This window comes from Chelonoidis abingdonii, chromosome 1, assembly GCF_003597395.2.
Source record: "Chelonoidis abingdonii isolate Lonesome George chromosome 1, CheloAbing_2.0, whole genome shotgun sequence".
NCBI lineage: Eukaryota > Metazoa > Chordata > Testudines > Testudinidae > Chelonoidis > Chelonoidis abingdonii.
The window spans coordinates 250,651,208-250,664,703 of record NC_133769.1 but is presented as its reverse complement, the minus strand read 5'-3'; the positions used below and the strand labels follow the sequence as shown (position 1 = coordinate 250,664,703).

General features: G+C 45.9%; 1 protein-coding gene across 3 annotated transcripts in view; it reads left to right on the top strand.

The window, feature by feature from the left end:
* Positions 1–2,157: 2,157 nt before the first annotated feature.
* Positions 2,158–13,496, top strand: part of TSGA10 (testis specific 10) — a 79,000-nt gene continuing 67,661 nt past the window's right edge. Inside the window, exons 1-3 of one of the 3 annotated variants that reach the window (XM_032765393.2) lie at positions 2,161–2,217; positions 6,537–6,656; positions 12,924–13,139. In XM_032765393.2, the coding sequence (XP_032621284.1) occupies positions 2,161–2,217; positions 6,537–6,656; positions 12,924–13,139 (393 nt within the window). Of the gene's footprint in view, positions 2,218–6,536; positions 6,657–12,923; positions 13,140–13,496 lie in introns of those variants that run through there. The other 2 variants (XM_075061066.1, XM_032765397.2) reach the window with 2 other exon arrangements.

The following is a 13,496-nucleotide window of genomic DNA, read 5'->3' as shown; positions in this document are numbered from 1 at the left end:
CTGTTCTTTATTAATAAACTTATTCTTGTTTTTATTATAAATACATCTCAGTGCTGTGGTATTAAGCAAAGTTTGAATCCTCAGCTGAATCAAACAAGACGATCAGTACACTTTTCCCTTTGGCGACAGCAAACCTGGTAATTTCTGTGAGTGTGTAGCGACAAGGGCTGGAGCCAGCAGGAAACACTTTTTGAGGGAGTTTGGGGGCTGGGGTGTATCTGCAGCATCCTCAAGATGAAGGAAGGTCTGGCAGAGCCCAAAGGACAGTGTTTGAGTGGCTGAAGGACTGGCAGTGTCAGGGAGCTGACACCTGGCTACCACAAGAAAGATTCCCTCTTGCCAGAGGCCAGTGGTACCAAGGTGACTCACAGTCCTGGGCATCTTGAGAAATCATTACAGTCCCCCTGATCCTGGTACACATATGGGAGGGGAGAACATGGGTTTGATAGGCCCCCCACCCCTAAACCCCTCACTTCCCTTACCACCAACCTTATGTCCTCATTCCCATCTCAATTTATCCCTTCCACATTGCAGCCCCAACCCCCTCTCCTACTCGCCCCAAACTCCTCTGCCCCCTGATTCCCCCACTCTCCTAATGCCAATGCTCCCATGCATTGTCTCTCTCACACATACACCCTCCACTGCTCTGATCTTCCTGCCCCATTCCCTGTCTCTGCACCAAAAGTTGTAAGAATCTGCATATGACACATAATTTATTATTTTTCAGAAAATAGTTACAGCCCCTTCTAATTGAGCTGCACAAGCAGCAGTGCACATTTTCCAAAATGAAAAAACAAAACAAACAAATCACTCATCAAAGGCAGTTAATAGCAACATGCATAGAGATCATTCTCAGATTTCTCCCATGGGGATAGCTCAGGTGCAAGGGCCACAGGATGTCCCCTTGAGCCATTAAATTACTAACACAGGCTGCCTGTAGATATAAGAACAGAGAAATGGCCATGCTGGGTCAGACCAAGAGTCCATCTAGCCCAGTATCTCTATTCCAACAGTGGCCAACGCCAGATGCACTAGCCACTGACCCTCTTATCTAGTCTTGCTGTATGTGCACATCTCTATCCCTTTGGATTGTGAGTTATTACCACGTACTTTTTAAATATTGTTCCTCCAAAGGGGCAGTGAGTACCATGCTCTAGCTGAGACACTGTCAAGAAACTGATATAAGTTGGGGCACAACCAGAGCCATCATCTAAGCCTCAGGCGTGTATTAAAAAAAAACACAACACTCTATAACGGTCCGTTGATTTTGTAAAACGCTGGGGGGGTTTGGGGGGTGGGGGCTGCCTCTCAGGAGCCCCTTGCTCAAATGACCTCATATCTGGACCACTAACACTCCACCATCACTCCCCCCAACCCCATTGACAGCAAATTTAAAGTAAAATATACGAGCATGGATGTGGATTTCACAGCACTTAGGAGTAGTCCTTGAAACAGAAAACGCCTCTCAGTCCGAACCAGTCTACAGCAGCGAAGGTACTGGGCTGGGCGCAGTGAGAAGGGGATTAATGCTGAGGTGGAAACTCCCTCGGCAATTCAGTGCTGCCCCAAGCCGGCAGGTGCAATTGTGAGGGGGGCATTCAGGTTGGGGTTTTTGGCACAGGGTTTAACACGGCCGCTGGCTGCGCTCGCTCTGAGCCAGGTGGGTGTGTAATAAGCCTGGGCGCCCCGGGTATTAACGGGCTGCAGCGAGCTCCCTGGCTCTGGAAAAGGGGGGTCATCAGTGGACACCCGGCAGCGCGGCTCCTAGGCTGCTCTGCGCTGCCCGGTGCAGGCAGGTGAGTGAAGGTGGGCTCGGCTGAGGCGGGGCAGAAGGGCTCGCGACGACGGTTGCGGGGGATGGAGCGCGCGGCTCGGAACGGGGCGGGGGAGGGGCCGGGAGAGGCGCGCAGGGGAGCGAGGGGGTTAATGCAGCAGGTAACGGGAGAAGCGCAGGGGATGGGGGCGGCTGGGGGGAGCTCGGGGCAGTGAGCTGTGGGTGACCGGGAGGAGATACTTCCTCCCGCCCTGCCCAGCAGGGGGAGCCGGTGCCGGGTCTCTGATTGGGCTGCGGGGCTGGAGCGGGAGAAGCGGGCGCCACGGCGGGTAAGTGCGAGGGGGCGGCGGCGCAGTCCGGCCAGAGCCGGGGGAGCCGCCGCCACCATGAGCGCCGGAAAGTCCCCGGGGCGCAGGAGGAGGAAAGCGGCGTGTCCCACGCAGGTACAGACCCCCCCCTCCGGAGCAGCTGGGGCGACGGCGGGCGGCGGCCCGGTCTGGTGGGAGCCGGGGACCCCTCCCTGCCCTGCAGGCGGGCGGGCGCGTGAGGCCTGGGGTTGGGCTCGCGCAGCCTGCGCTGGGAAGACCCGTCCCCCACCCCCCGTAAGACCCGGCGCGAGGCGCGGGCTCCCCGACTGCGAGTGGCGCAACAGCGGCCCTCGCCGCGGGGCCGTCGGAGCTCCGGGCGCTGAGGCTGAGCGCAGGCTGGGGCACCGTGACACTGGCCGGCCCCGCCATCACCATGGTGACGGCTTGACTCCGGCTGACAGGCAGGGGGCACGGAGAGACGTTGGTGTGAGACCAGGCGCCCTTAGCGTCTGTGGCGCTTGCTTTATTTTTAGAAACCGGTAATCTAGGGGTGTTTCGTGTACAGCCTGCTTCCCTGCAGACAGTGTAGTTTACTTTATTTTAAAAAGAAAAAGCCATGATCAAATCTGCATCGATTTTGCAGATTATCAGAATTTCCTAGCCCAGGCACAAAAGCTGCCTCCCCACGGGCACCATTACAACTATCAGAATGGAAAAACGTTATTTTATGTACTGGTTAACCTCTCCTCCGCCCCCACCCCCTTCCCAAGCACCCACCACTGCCCAGGCAAAGATAATTCTGAAAGGTTATTGCATAAAGGTAGACAGTGGGTAGCAGGTTTCCCACAACAGGTAAGTTAGCAAGTTTCAGTAAGGGGTTATCAAAGCTTCACTGGTTTGTTTTTTTTAATGTCAAATAGATCTGACATAGTAGACTTATAAAAATAGGTAAAGGCATATATATTCAGACTCTGTTATGTCCCAGATTTGTTAGTTTTCAAAGATACCTTTAAGTTTAAAAAAAAATGAGCAAGGCTAGTTTTGCTTTTTTCAGGGCTGGATCCAGTGAATTTTCTGTTGATTTTTATAGCAACAAACTCTAACTCTGATGTAGTATTTTGCATCTGATATCTTTCATTGTAATCTGTGATAAAATACTATTATTTTACATTCAGTTACCCTGCACAGAATCCTCTCACCTGACACCTGGATCCCCCCACACTGAGCTACTCCATACTTGGATCCTGCCTGGTTGAGTCTACCTGCCCCACACCTGGTGCATCTGGCATAGAGGGGCATGGCCCCAAGGTATTTCTGGGCCTGCACCTGCCCCAGGCAGCTCAGTGGGGGGATATGGATGGACAAAGGTTCATTGGAGGAGTTCCAGGTGCAGAGGCAATGGGACTCTGCAGGGAATTCCAGGTAAAGGTTCTTGGAACTCAGCAGAGGGGTGTGAGTGTGGGTATTTCAGAGGGGGTGGGGGGCTGGGGGAGTGGAACTCGGTGGGTTGGCGGTCTGGGTGCAGCTAGTTGGTAGTCTGTGACATGAAAGTCTGGATGTGGGAGCTTAGAGTGGTGCAGGGGATAGGGCATCAGGGTGGGGTTTGAGTGCAGGGAGCTCAGTGGGGGTGGTTGGGGTGCAGGGCTAGGGTTCTGTAGGCAGGGGTATGGGTGCAGGGAAGCTCCAGATGCAGCAGCTGAGGTTCGGTGGGGTGGGGGTATGGAGATCTAGGGGGATTCTGGATGTACCACGTGATGCTTGGCAGGAGTGTCTCAGTATGGGAGGTTCAGATGCACAGGGTTTGGGTGGATGGGGGAGCAGCTCCCCATACAGTGACCCCTTCCACCACAGCTGAGGAGTGATGGGGGCAGGAAGCAGGGGAGGATGCTGAGCTTCCTGCAGCTGGGGGAGATTTCTGGGGGTGGGTCTGACACAGTCGCAGCCGCTTCTTGCAGGGGAAGAGGCAGTCTCATCCTTTCCTGCCTCCAGCCCAGCCGGGACTAGCAGCTGATCCTGACTCAGGGTAGGAGCCACTGTCTGGGGTTTCCCCAGCCCCATGGTGATTTACCTCTCTGCTGGCTGATCTGGGTGCCTGAAATGTTGTACCTGCGCTGCTAGAGAGTGGTGTGTGACTGCTCTTGCAGCTTCCCTGTCAAAAAGTCATTTTTCTGCAGGGAAGCAAAGGAATCTGGGGGGGACATGAATTCGGCACACATGCAGTGGCGCAGAATTCCCCGCAGGAGTAGAACATGTGGTCAGTTTTTGCCATCTCTTTATGACAATAACTTTCCTGATAATTTTCAATATGATTCTGTAGAGATGATTATTCTACCAAATTTGTTGTTTTATAAGATTATAATAATCTATCCACTTCTGCCTCAAATAGTTTGTCATCTGTTTTGAGATTCTTGGATTTATTATTAATTACTATTAATCTTTGTTTTTTGTGGTAGTGCTTTAAGGCCAGTTAAGAATGGGCCCTCACTGTGACAGTCTTTGCCTTGAAGAGTTTACAATCTAAATAGACAAGAGAGTTCTGATTTTTTTTCAGGGCTAGATCCAGTGGCTATTCCAGGACTACTGCAGCTGGTAGGAGCAGCTGCAGAAGCAGGGATTTTTGGACTTTTAGAGAACTTTCTACAGTTGTATTGACTGGAACTTCTCTGTCCTGTTTTAACTTGCTGTTTGCACCAAACCTCTTTCTCACAGTCTCTTTAGGTCTGCTCCTGTTCTCTGCTTCTTCCCTGCCCCATCCCCCTCAATTCCATTTCCTTCCTTTTTCTTTCCATTTAGCTTATTCCTACAGAAGGAACCCCTCTTAAAAACAATTGTAAAACTAATATGATGTCTTCTGCCACTACATTGTTCACTTTTCTTGTGTGTTACACCCTTTCCCCCCTGGGGTGTCTCCAGCTGGCTTCTTTTTATTTTTTTGCTATCATATTTGACACAACTGATAGGAGCGTTGTACTTCAGTTATGTAGGAGGGCCCAGTCCTGCAAACACTTACACACACTGAAGTCAATGGAATTACTCACCTGTGTAAAGTTACACGCTTGCGGAAGTGTTTGCAGGATCAGGATATATATTTGATATACATCATAAGGGTATGTACATCATTGGAGTTTTACCTCAGTAATCAGTCTTCTGATTTGACAGCAGGAATTTGTTTCTGTCCTATGAATTGTCAGTGGGTATTCTGCAAGGTTCTATTTTGGGCCCACTGCTTTTTTTCCCCTTTGGCCTGATGCTTTTAAGTATCATTTATATACAAACCATACCTAATTTAGTTTCTTTATTTTTTTAGGACAGCAACTAGCTGCTTTTATTGCTTAATATGGACAAAATAAAAATGCTAACAAAACTTTTGTGCCTCCAAACTGCGTTATTTTATTTTCTGCATTAAGGGCCTGATCCAGTACTTACTGAAGTCAGTGGAAATATTCCAGTTGATTTCAGTGGGTGTTGGAACAAGCCCTAACTCCCGTTTCTACAATTTTTGGGTTTAATTCTGACTCATGTTTTACATATTAAGCCAATAATTAAAATGTATAGATTTAAATATTTGTATTTTTTTGTCTTTGTTACCAAATTATTGATGTATGATTCAGTTATTTCTTGGCTTGACTGTTGTAATGGCTTTCTTGCCAGGTTTCCTACTTTTTCTTGTTGGCGTACAGTCTGTTCAGAAGTTTGAAGCTTGTTTTCATTATGTTTATTATTCTTCAATTACTGCTTTATTCAGGCTATTATACTGCCTCTCAGCTTCAGATTTGAGTCTTATTGCTTCTGTGCTACTAGTTTTCCACATTAAAATATCAGGCCTTTGTAGTGTGGGGCCCTAGTGGTATACGTTTGTTTTCTTTAAAGATACATATTTTCCACTTTGTTGAATGTATTTTTGGGTTTTGCCTGTTGACATTTTTTATTATTTGCTCTTTTGTTTCATATTTTGTTATACTTGTAAAAGATGGTAGATAACATTGGCATCAATTTAGTTATTAATAATGTCAGACTCAATTGAAACAAGATCCTCCCCACTCTTGCTTTTTAAACTTGCCAAAGTAGCGGAAAATCTATGTGCTTTACTGCTAACTCCCTCTCCCCCCACGCTCCTTGGCCAGAGGAGCAAGAGGCCAGTAATGAAATCTAGGTGTCTTGCATGGGATTGTAGAACAATTCCACTAACCTACCAGACTAACTTAAAACCCTTTTTTTGTTTTTAAAAATGAAATGTACAAAATTTATCTTTAGCTTCTCTGGTGTAGCCATGAGCAGTGTTATCTCAGAATGTTCTCTCAGTGTGCAGCATTAAGTACCATAAGGGAAAATATTGTTATGAAATATCTTCAGGAGTATGTCTTCTCCCATTTTCAAAGGTCACACTTCATGACTGCATGCAGAAATTCATTCCACGGAAGTACTTCTTATACTGTTTTCCATTCCCCCAAAAGGTAACAACAAGAGAAGACTATTTTAATATAAGGGATCCAGTGTCTGACAGTGAGAAACCTTTTAAATTGGAAGGAAAGGCTAAGAACAAAGACAAAGTCATCCATAAACTGAATTTAAAGGTTGTTTTATTTTTCTACTTTTTGTTTTTCTGCGTTGATGGCAGTTTGTAAGGAACAGGAATTCTGATAATTTTATATAATGAATTGATAACTCAGCAATAACATCTGTTCTTTAATTCATGTCACAGTCGTAGAGCTGGCAAGCCCTTTCTTACCGAATAGAGTTGCAGAACCAAATCAATTATGGCATGATATCCTGACTATGTTGCGTCATTTACATCATCGCGTTTTGTCAGCATGTGATGATGCTATGTCAGCGTGACTTAACATCCTTAAATATTGATGGAACTTCACAAAACAAAAAACATCATAGTTTAGTTAACGACTTCGTGTATATTCATTTGAGGTCAACTACTGTCATTCCTCCCATCTCTCCGTTATTGGGAGAGTGGGGAGTCTTCCTAGGACTAATGGCCAGATTAGGAGGAAATGATGGTTATCCACCCAAGACTTGTTCACAGTCCCAAATATCTAAATGTTTTAGCTGAAATCATTAGGAGTGAAGTAGTTACCAATGTTGCATTTAGACTGATATAATTGGGCTGTAGAGTTAATACTTTTTTTTTTTGTCTGTAGAGTTGCTGGCACTTCCCCAAATTTAATGCACACAGTTAGTCATTAATTTATCACTACATATTTTCCAGTTAATATGCTCTCCCACAAAAACCAAAGACATCCTAAACCATGCTCAATCTCCAGCCCCTCTACTGAAGTGCCTATGAGAAAAAAGGGGGTTTATAGCATGTCTGGATGCTAACAAATTCATGGTCTGGTTAGCAAGATGGGATGCTAATTCTAGAGTCGAGGCTACACTTCCAAGAATTCCTTATTTATGTTGAGGAAGCTCCAGCTCAGGTGTAGGGTGCCAACTTTCTAATTGCACAAAACCAAACATCCTAGCCCCGCTCCTTCCCTGAGGCCTGGCCCACCACTCACTACATTTTCCCCTCCCTCGGTGGCTCACTCCCCCCCCATCACTTTCACTGGAGTGGGGCAGAGGATTGGGGTGAGGGCTCTAGCTGGGGGTGTGGGCTCTGGGGTGGGGCCAGAAATGAGGAGTTCAGGGTATGGGAGGAGGCTCTGGGTTGGGAGTTGGGGTGCAGGAGGGGGTACAGGCTCTGGGCTGGGGGTGTAGGCTCTGGGGTGGGGCCAGGGATGAGAGGTTTGGGGTGCAGGAGGGGGCTCCAGAATGGGGGGTGGAGCCAAGGGATTTGGAGTGCAAGGGTGGGCTGCGGGTTGGAACTCAGAGTTGGGGTGCTGGAGGGGGTGTGGGCTCTGGGATGGGGCCAGGGATGAGGGGTTTGGCATGTAGGAGGGGACTCTGGGTTTGGGGGGGCTCAGGGCTGGGGCAGGAGGTTGGGGCTTGGGGTCGGGGTGCAGGCTTACCTTGGTCAGCTCCCGGTCAGCAGTGCAGTGGGGCTAAGACTCCCTGCCTATCCTGGCTCTGCACTGTGCCCCAAAAGCTGCCAGGAACAGGTCTTGCTACTCCGGTGGGGGAGCAAGAGGCTCCATACAGCTGCTCTCACCCACAGGCACCACTTCCCCAGCTTCTGTTGGCCATAATTCCCAGCCAATGGCAGTGCGGAGCCGGTTCTCAGGGCAGGGTCAGTGCACAGAGCCCCGTGCCCCCCCCCCCCCAGGAATGGGACCTGCCGGCCGCTTCTGGGGCACAGCGTAGTGCCAGGACATGTAGGGACTAGCCTGCCTTAGCCCTGCAACACCGCTGACGGGACTTCTAACGATCCAGTTGGCAGTGCTGACTGGAGCCTCCAGGGTCCCTTTTTGACTAGGCATTCTGGTCGAAAACCAGACACCTTGCAACCCTACTCAGGTGCCTTTGCGGATCTTAACTGTGGCATAGGGAGGGAGATAGTCACTCCGTTAACTAGGCCCTGAAACAAGTAGGGCTTTACATGTTAAAAGCAGCCCCTTGTACTCTATTCAGAAAGTTATTGGAAGCCACCAACTGTGAATGTTATAAGAGTACAATGTGACACATCTCTAAATATTCATGCAGTGGTATTTTACTCTAGTTCAAGCTTCCAAATGGTTCCAGTATGCAGCCTCTTGTACAGTGCATTTTAGTAGTCTAGTGGCTGATGGTAGCAAGGTCAGCACTGGAAAGGCTACTCTCTTCTAGCTGGCACTGATGAAATGGTAGCAAGGTCAGCACTGGAAAGCTTACTCTCTTCTAGCAGGCACAGGTGAAATAACTTTTTTTTTTTTTAATTACAAGTGCTATTCTATCTTCCAGAAACAGCTCGGGTGCTAACATGATTCCAAGATTGCTAATCTGAATCATAAGTAATTTGAATCACAAATGGTATTTTGAGAGCACAAAGGCTAAGCGTTCTCTTGCTGAGTTTAGGTCAGTAACAATCACTGAGGCACTTACGTTGACCAGATAGCAAGTGTCAAAAATCAGGACAAGAGATAGGGGGATAATAGGTGCCTGTGTGAGAAAAAGACCCCCAAATTGGGACTGTCCCTATAAAATCGGGACACCTGGTCACCCTAGAGATACTAGAAGATTTGGGACCCCACAACCTGTCTTCAGAACCTGTGTCCTACCTGGCTGGGAAGGCTGAGAGAAAACTAGATCCATTGCTGGTGAATATTGTCAAATGAGAGAGTGTAGAATACCAGCGTCTCTTAAGAAAGCTGTTGCTTGGCTTTTTTCTCAAGAAACCAGCATTTGATGCAACAATCTGGCTCCTGTTTAGTATCTAATCTTCTGTCTTTGGTTAAAATTAGATAAGGGGGTTGTTATTGAAGTGGATGGGTGAGATTCTGTGGCCTGCATTGTGCAGTAGGTCAGACTAGATGATCATAATGGTCCCTTCTGATCTTGAAGGTTGTCTCACTATAACATTCTCATAGACTTCAGACTACCTGAAGGGGGGAGGCATAGCTCAGTGGTTTGAGCATTGGCCTGCTAAACCCAGGGTTGTGAGTTCAATCCTTGAGGGGGCCACTGAAGGATCTGGGCAAAAATCAGTATTTGGTCCTGCTAGTGAAGGCAGGGGACTGGACTTGATGACCTTCCAAGGTCCCTTCCAGTTCTAGGAGATAGGTATATATATCTACAACTATTAATTAATTAATACCTAGAGTTTTCTTGACCCTTGTCAATTTAGATATGTACCTTGGTGCAAGACAGAAGCTGCCGTGGTGGTAGATTTCCTACTGATGGATAATCTGAGATCTCCATACTGATATTGTTAGGTCTATCGGCTGTTTTTCTATACTGTTGATCACAGAGTAGTAGTAACTTATGTGCAGACTAATGGAAATGGACAAGCAGTTCCTCAGATAATGCTATCTTTTCCTAATTTAGTGTTCTCTGATAGTTGTGAAGGGCAATAGCCCTTCAAGCCTTAGGGTGATGTCATTTGGAGTTTCACAATTGGTTCCATCTTGTGTTCCTTTTTATTCAACGTATATTGGAGCTGGGAGGAGATATGGGGGATAGTACTGATATGTTGATAATATCCAGCATCATATCCCTGTTTCACTTGATCCAGCAGCTGGTGCTGTTGAACTCCTGGCTCAGTGCTTGGGTTGAATTGGAGCCTGGAGGAAAGTTTTCTGGCTGAGGTTCAAATTGGACAAGGCTGAAGTGTTGCTGGTTGGTTGGGAGAAGAAATCAGAAGATATTGTGTATATTATATCTGTCCTTCATATTTAGCATGTGTGCCTGCCATTTGTTTCTAGAGTTCATAATCTGCAGGTGCTTTTGAACTCCTGGCTGCTGCTGCATTATCCTATATTAATATTGCCCAGGAATGTTTTTCTCCATCCTCCTATGGCTAGGAGACTGCTACCATTTTTGTGCCTTTGTCATCTCAAGATCGTTATAGCATGGTCTACATGAGGTTGTACCTCAGTCAATGTGGAAAATGAAGCTGGTGCAGAATGCAGAATTTCGGTAGGAGCATGTGACGTTTGTGCTCAGTGATCTGTGCTATGTGCCTTTTGGTTTTTGGGTAGAATGTAAGGTGTTACTTTTTATCTGAAAAACCCTAAATGGTTTTGATCCTGTGTACTTGAAAAACTGCCTCTTTCACCTTCTCACAGTTGCTCAAATTACAATCCTGTTTATATAAAAGAGAGAGAGATGCCAGCAGGGTGTTCTCTTTTAGGGCCCTCAGCTTTGGAGAACATTTCTTTCATTCATGGCCCAAAACATCCCGAATATGGTGACCCTTTGAGCATGCTTCAAGGCCTGTCTATTTAGCCAGGGTTTGGGGGATAGAGGGGATGATATAGGTTGTTTGTGTGGGGTAAGGGACATTTTTTTTACTGTGGTTAGTTATTTCAGGTATGAAAGTGTCGAGCAGCTGCTGGCTTCATCTTTGTTATTTTTGTAATTTTAAATGTTGGTCATGTTATAGTTAAAACTTGAAAGACATTTAAAAAAATAATGTATTCCGTCAACCAAGTGTGCAAATATCACCCTTGCTGACATTACTTTGGTTTTATCTGGTTTAAGACTCAACCACTTTACCTTTATCCATTCTCCAAGTTCATAACTGCATTGGGTTATTCATTCTGTTACACCAGGGGTAGGCAACCTTTCCAAAGTGGTGTGCCGAGTCTTCATTTATTCACTCTGATTTAAGGTTTCCTGTGCTAGTAATTCATTTTAATGTTTTTAGAAGGTGTCTTTCTGTAAGTCTATAATAAATAACTAAACTATTGTTGTATGTAAAGTAAATAAAGTTTTTAAAATGTTTAAAGAAGCTTCATTTAAAATTAAATTAAAATGCAAAGCCCCCCGGACTGTGCCAGGACACGGGCAGTGTGAGTGCCACTGAAAATCAGCTCATGTGCCGCCTTTGCCACGCGTGCCGTAGGTTGCCTACTCCTATTTTACACCAACTGTAATGGTGTAGAGAGGGATACTCAGTGGTTTGAGCATTGGCCTGCTAAACCCAGGGTTGTGAGTTCAATCCTTGAGGGAGCCACTTAGGGATCTGGGGCAAAAATCAGTACTTGGTCTTGCTAGTGAAGGCAGGGGGCTGGACTCGATGACCTGTGAAGGTCCCTTCCAGTTCTAGGAAATAGGTATATCTCCAATTATAAAACTGGATCAGTTGTGGGGGAACTATGAAGCTGATCTCATCAGTTGTTGCAACTTATTTCCATGTTAACTCTGTTAGTATTGTATATGAGTTCAACAAAAGGGGGACAAAATTAGCCCTGGCAAAATCCCATATTTGACAGAACCCTTCAGAAGGAACAAACTTTTGTCCCAAACCACTCTTTGGGACCTCTCTGATAAGAGTGATTCAAGGGCAGGTCTGTTGACTGCTATTCATGCCTGTAGATATCCCAATAAAACATTGTGGTGATTGGTGTTAATTGCAGCTGACAGATCCAATAATATCAGCATGGACACTTAATCCTTATCAATTACTATGAAATCATTCGCCAGTGCAACCAGTGCAGTTTTTATATTATACCAGGTCTAAAGCCTGATTGACTGAGATCTCTGAAATCTGAGGACTTAAGAGATTGCCTGAGTGTCTGCCACAACTTTCTCAGGGACTTTCCCCAAAAGTGAGTAGGTTAGAGCAGGTTAATAGGTGGCAAGATCATTGACATGTTGTTTCTTAAGCAGTTTCCTTAAGAACATCAGGTACCCTATCCTCCTCCCCTTTAGGGGGATATTAACATTCTTCACCAATAATGAACCTAGTACATCCCTGCTGTCTTTTAGCACACAGGAAGCACATAGACCCCATATGCAGGTGGTGGAAAAGGTACTTACAAAGCCTTCGTGAGCAAGACTAATTGATATTCAGGCAGAGCATGAGAACCATTTCTTCTCCCAGCGTTATCAGAGGAATGCTACTGTAGCAGCTCAGTTTGTGAGGGTGGTCAAGGGGATACTGGGAGTTACATATCACACTGAGAGACCAACAAATGGTGTACACATCACATGGAGAGGACAGCCAAAGAATCTGTGGAGCTGCTGATCAAAGGAAAACAATTAGGATGGATAAGAGAAATAAACAGAAGCAGATTGCTTAATTTTAGGGTGGAAATTAGGAGCCTGTTTCTTCACTGCCTTTCACCTTGGATAGTCATTTATGTCTCTACAAAATGCTACTAGTGTAAATTTAATGAAAATTTTGGGCTTGTCACTGTCTTACTAAACTGAGTGCAAAGTGTAAATAAATATTTCTGCTGTGAAATGCCTCCAGTTTATACCTTTTAAGATTAAGAAAAGTAAAATGTCTTTGTTCTTCCTGGTCCTAGTAGATTGACGACCTGAAGAAGAAAAACCAAGATTTAAAGCAACATGTTATGCAATTGCTTGATAGTAAGCAGGTGGCGGAGAGTCAGGTGGACAGGTTGACCAATAAGAATGAGTATCTGTGTAAAGAACTTGCTGTAGTTGACAAACTAGCTGAACAGCTGGAAAAAGAAAAAGAATTAGTCTTGGATACTGCTGACCAGGAACTTGAGGAAGCAAAGGTATTAAATGCTAAACAAAATATATATAATATTATAGGGGGAGACAATAAGTTTTATAAAATTTAACCTTTTGGGATGAAACTTTATAGCCATGGTCTCTTCCTGAAGATAAATGATTTTTGTTTATTTTTTAATGTAAAATCTTACTCATTTTAAAACTTAAAAATGAATAAAGGAAAGAGGGAGTAACAGGTAATGAAGATTGGAACACTCCAACCTGATAAGTCTTGAAAAGGGCTCCTAGTGTAATGGGTTAAACCAGGGGTCGGCAACGTATGGCATGTGTGCCAAAGGTGGCACTTGAGCCAATTTTTGATGGCACGCGGGGCGGGCTGAACTGCTCGGCACGCGGCCACT